Source organism: Rana temporaria, chromosome 9, assembly GCF_905171775.1.
Source record: "Rana temporaria chromosome 9, aRanTem1.1, whole genome shotgun sequence".
Lineage (NCBI taxonomy): Eukaryota > Metazoa > Chordata > Amphibia > Anura > Ranidae > Rana > Rana temporaria.
In genome coordinates, this window is record NC_053497.1 from 171,115,858 (window position 1) to 171,120,859 (window position 5,002).

The window sequence follows — 5,002 nt, forward strand, 5'->3', positions numbered from 1 at the left end:
TTCTGCACTTTCGGCTGGATTGGAACATGCAGGTATGCGTCCTGGAGGTCGACAGAGATCATCCAATCCAACGGCTGGACTGCTTGGATTATTGTCTGCAAGGATTCCATCTTGAAGCTCTCGGTGTGAATATACCGGTTGAGCCTTTTCAGGTCTATCACAGGTCTCCATCCACCCGTCCTCTTGGGGACGAGGAATAAGGTGGAGTAAAAACCCGTGAATTGCTCTGCCAAGGGCACAGGAATGGCTGCTTCCTGACGCTGGAGTGACACTAAAAAATCTTTTAGAGCTTGAGCTTTCAGGGGAGAAGATGGAATTTCCGATCTCTTGAACGAGCTCCGAGGTGGAGTTTGAAAAAACTTCCAAGAGTGCCCCCATTGGATAGTGGACAGAACCCAGGGGTCCTGGCAATGGGTGGCCCAGGCTGAGATGAAATGTTTTAGCCTGGCTCCCACCGGGAGTGTCAGGGCTGGCTCGGCGTCAAAAGGACTGCTTTTGCTCCTGAGGAGCCGGAGGGGCTTTCATCTTCCTGTTCAAGAAGGATTGCTGAGTGCCTCTCCGAGGTCTTCTGTTGTCTCTGAATTGACCCGAATTTCTGAAGTCTCTTGAATCTGAGCGGCGGAACCTAGAGGGACCGCCTCTGAATCTTCGTGTTCTCCTGTCTTGTGGGAGCATACCAGACTTCCCTCCTGACAGCCTAGAGATTGCGTTATCCATCTTATCTCCAAAAAGCGCCTTCCCATCAAAGGGAATTTTGCACCAGCTCTGTTTGGATGAAAGGTCAGCTGACCAAGGTTTCAGCCACAAGGCCCTTTTTGCCATCACAGAGTGTAACATAGATCTCGCCGAGCATCTAATGGTATCAATGGCAGCGACTCCGACAAAGTCTGCTGATAGCCTGAGTTCCTCTAAGGCTTTTATTATGTCTTCTGTTGGGACGTTCTGACGCAGAGCAGTCTCAATGTTATCTGTCCATGACCTAATGGCATTAGAGACTGACGTGAGGGCGATGGCCGGTTTACAGGCTGCTCCTGCCGCCAAGTAGCTCCTCTTTAGTTCTAGGTCAATACGCCTGTCTATGGGATCCTTGAAGGAGGTGGAATCCTCCATTGGTAAGGTCACGTTTTTGGCAAGGCGTACTACTGATGCATCCACCACAGGCATGGAGTTTAGTGCCTGTGTTCCAGATTCTGGTAAGGGATACAACTTGTTGAGCCGGGTCAAAGAGAACTTTTTATCAGGCTTTGCCCATTCGTTGAGAATGATCTGGCTAATCTCCCCCATTAATGGGAAAAGAATCTGCTTCCTCTTGAGAAAGGGAAAATAGCTTGTCGCCTCTTGAGGGGGATCATCCTCTTTCCAGGAGATTGCTGACTTAACTGCCTGGATAAACGGGCTTACCAGGGAAAAGCTGAACCCTGAGGGTTCTGATTCCTCTGCTGAGTACTCCGAGTCATCTCCGGGTGAGGAGTCTCTGCCTGACCGATCAGTCGGTAGTACAGGCTTCCCGACTGTTGAGGGCCCCGGGAGACTGGATTCCACATTCTGAGTCTGTGGTACCTGCGAGGTCGGCTGAACAGGGACAGAAGCCAAGAGCTTGGAGAAGGAGTCTCTCATAGCTTTGTCCAGCAGTTCTACTGCATGCCGATTTTCCTGCTCGCGGTTGGACGCATAGTCCGTAAAGCAGTCCTTACAAACTACCTTGTCGGGTAGTGGCGTAGCCCCGCATGTCCAACACTTCTTCCTTCTTTGACTTCTAGAAGATGGCGAGTGGTCATGACCCCTGGATCTTGACCTCTGTGATCTATGGCGTGGAGATCGGGATCTTCGCCTTGATGAGTGGGACCGGTGTCGCGAGGAGTCCGATCTGCGGACTTGGCTGTCATTATCACGAGATCTTGATGACTTTCTGGTCCTCTTGGAGTGGGCAGGGCTACGGTGTAAGGAACTCACGTCAGAAAACAGTGAGGGCACTTTTTTTTTTTTTTTTAAATACTCACGAATCGTTGGTCCATACCTAATGGTGTGAGGATCTTTGTTACGCGGCGAATGACTCATTGTAGAGCTTGGGCGGAAGGATCGGCTGCAAAAAATGTAGAGAGGCCGCAAAAAATAAATAAATAAATAAATAATTAATAATAATAATATGTGCGACATTGAATAACGGACAAGCAAGGCACCTGTCTGCAACCTTCAGACAGGTGCTGCTATGCCGGCACTTTTCCCCCATCTCCTCGCTTCTTACCAACAATTTTGGGGCTGAAAACCTAGCAGGGCTTAGATCTGTCACTGCAGCAACAGTCAAGCCCCGTTCTAGGTCTTTATTTAAGCTTTCCTGAGGGAAATCTTCCCCCAGGATCCGCCCCCAGCCAAAAGACTGGAAATAAGGGCAAAAAAGCCCTGTTTCCAGAATCCAAAATGGCCGCCGCGTCCCGAGACGTCACCGCGCATGCGCCGCGCATGCGCAGAAGCGCCGGCGCCCGTGACACAGGAAGTACTGTATCAGGGCACCGGGATCCTCAGAAAATGTAGGTGGTAATGCACTAGTAGTGTGGGCGCCGACCAGCACGGCCCCCCCCCCGCCATAACGAGGGATCAGCTGCATCCAGAGACACCTGATACAGGCCAGACCCCCCAGACTGTCAGAGCGACAGGGCACCCACAGAAGGTCAAGGTTTTCTTGCACAGCATTATACTTTGAAAGAAAAACATATATACAGCACAGCATAAGGAAAACAAAAAAGGGAAAGAAATGTCTGGCCTGGGGTAGTGGAGCCGATCCTTCCGCAGCTTCCATGTCATTTATAGGTGCTCCTGGCAGTTTGCGTTCCTATGAGGAAACTCTGCGATGCGACCCCAACAGATCCACAGAGGGGTCTCCCAGCTTATTAGCGCTATTAGCGGCCCAAGAACAGGGACTGCGCGCGGGAAAGGCTAAACCCGGCGGACGCTGCCGACTGCAGAGGTATGGACATACTTCTACTCTTCACCAGTACAAGAAGGTATGGAGGAAAAAAAAGGAGAATGTTGGGGGAGGGGCTATGCCTTTAATTTATTCTATTCACTAGTCCTGAGGGAGGAGTCGAGGCGGAGCTCTATCACTAGTATGCTGCCATGGAGGCACCAGGAAAAACTGTTTTAGTCTTGCAAACACCAAATCTGAAAAACACCTAAGGTCTGGAAGTGGTTAAAGGGGAAGCACAATACAGATTTTTTCCCATCAGGTCTAGTTCCTATGATTGTCAGCTCCATCTATTGGCCCTGATGCAGTATTTTCCTGAACAAAATATTTCAGAAAAACTGCTTATTTTGGCCACTAGATGGAACTGACAATCATAGGAAATAAACATTGGACACAATATAGTGATTAATCGAGACAGTTTTCACAGCTTCCAAAGTGTACAAAGAAGAAATACATTAGACATAACAATGAACCAAAAAATAAGTAAATACATCTTAATACTTTATTACATGTAGTGTCCTTCTTAATGCCACTTTCACATCTTTGTTGTTCAGGCTGTATATCAGAGGGTTCAGCAAGGGAACGGCAGCTGTGTTAAAGAGTGAAAACCATTTATTGGACTCTAAACTGTCCTCTCTGGTTGGATTGAGATACTGACACACCAAGGTTCCATATAGAAGGACAACGACAGTGAGGTGTGAGGAACAAGTGTAGAATGCTTTATATCTCCCACCACTTGTACGGATCCTTACTATTGCAGCAATAATGAAAACATAAGGAGTGAAGGTGAGGACAAAGGGTGTAAGGCTTAAAAGCAATAGTCCCTCAACGAAGCTCAACATCTCCAAGGCAGAGGTGTCACTGCAAGAGAGACTGAGAAGAGGAACAAGATCACAAAAAAAGTGATTTATAATGTTGGATTTATAACATGAGACTTCCAAAAGTAGTGCAAGATAGGGTACCACCTCTAAAAAAGACACAACCCAACAGACTGTGGCCAAGAGGGTGCAAACTCTTGGGTTCATGAGGATGGAGTAATGCAAGGGATTGCAGATGGCGACATAGCGGTCATAACTCATGGCTGTCAATATCAATAGCTCATTACAGGCCAAGGAGGAGAACACGTAGAACTGTGCTATGCAACCCAGGAAAGAGACTGTCTTGTCTTGTGTTAAAAAAGCTACAAGAACCTTATGCAGAGTGGTGGTGGAGGAGGACATATCCAAGACGGAGAGGTTGGCCAAGAAGAAGTACATGGGAGTATGGAAATTGGCGTCCAGGCAAACCAGTAGAAGAATGACCAGGTTTCCACTGAGAGTCAGAAGATAAATGAGAAGAACCAGGAGGAATATTGGAAGTTGCAATTTGGGGACATTTGAAATCCCATTGATAATAAAATAGGGAACCGTAGTCTTGTTATTTGGATCCATATAATAAAACATACACAGTATTCTTCACACTGCTGAAAATATTGATGCATTATATTGATTAAAGCTGATGAAATACCAATTATATTCTGCATTTTTAAGAACTTTTCCCATCTGAAAAATTGAAAACCAGCTCTCAAATTTTTGCTGTGGGAAATTTCCGACAGAAAAAATCCGATGGAGCCTACACACGGTCGGTATTCCGACCATTTGCCTCACTTTGGAGAGATTTCCTTTAGAGATGCGCACAATGGAAAACTTGGTTTTGTTTTCTTTCAGATTTGTTTGTTAAATTAATAATTTAATTTCATCATATTCATTACGTTAGAATGATTCATTTTTGGAATTTGTTTTGTATATTGGGATTCGTTTAGTATATTTGTTGCTTTAAAATGTATTCAAAATTTGAAATTAGAATTTCGTAAGAGGACTTTATTCGTTCTATTTTATTTTATTCATTTTTTTTTCTCTTAGTCGTTTATTTTCCTTTGTAGTCTATGCATTTATTTTCTATTTTATTATATTCTATTATTTTCTATTCTATCCTATAAAGCAGACTAAGTAGGAAACATCATCTCATTTCAAGATGATGTTTACCCTCCCTGGCAGTATG

General features: G+C 45.6%; 1 protein-coding gene across 1 annotated transcript; it reads right to left on the bottom strand.

Annotated features, from left to right (window-relative positions):
- Nucleotides 1-3,456: 3,456 nt before the first annotated feature.
- Nucleotides 3,457-4,495, bottom strand: LOC120914623 (olfactory receptor 1019-like). The gene has a single exon (XM_040325306.1). The coding sequence runs from the start codon at nt 4,402-4,404 to the stop codon at nt 3,457-3,459; it is 948 nt and encodes a 315-aa protein (XP_040181240.1). The 5' UTR covers nt 4,405-4,495.
- Nucleotides 4,496-5,002: the final 507 nt, after the last annotated feature.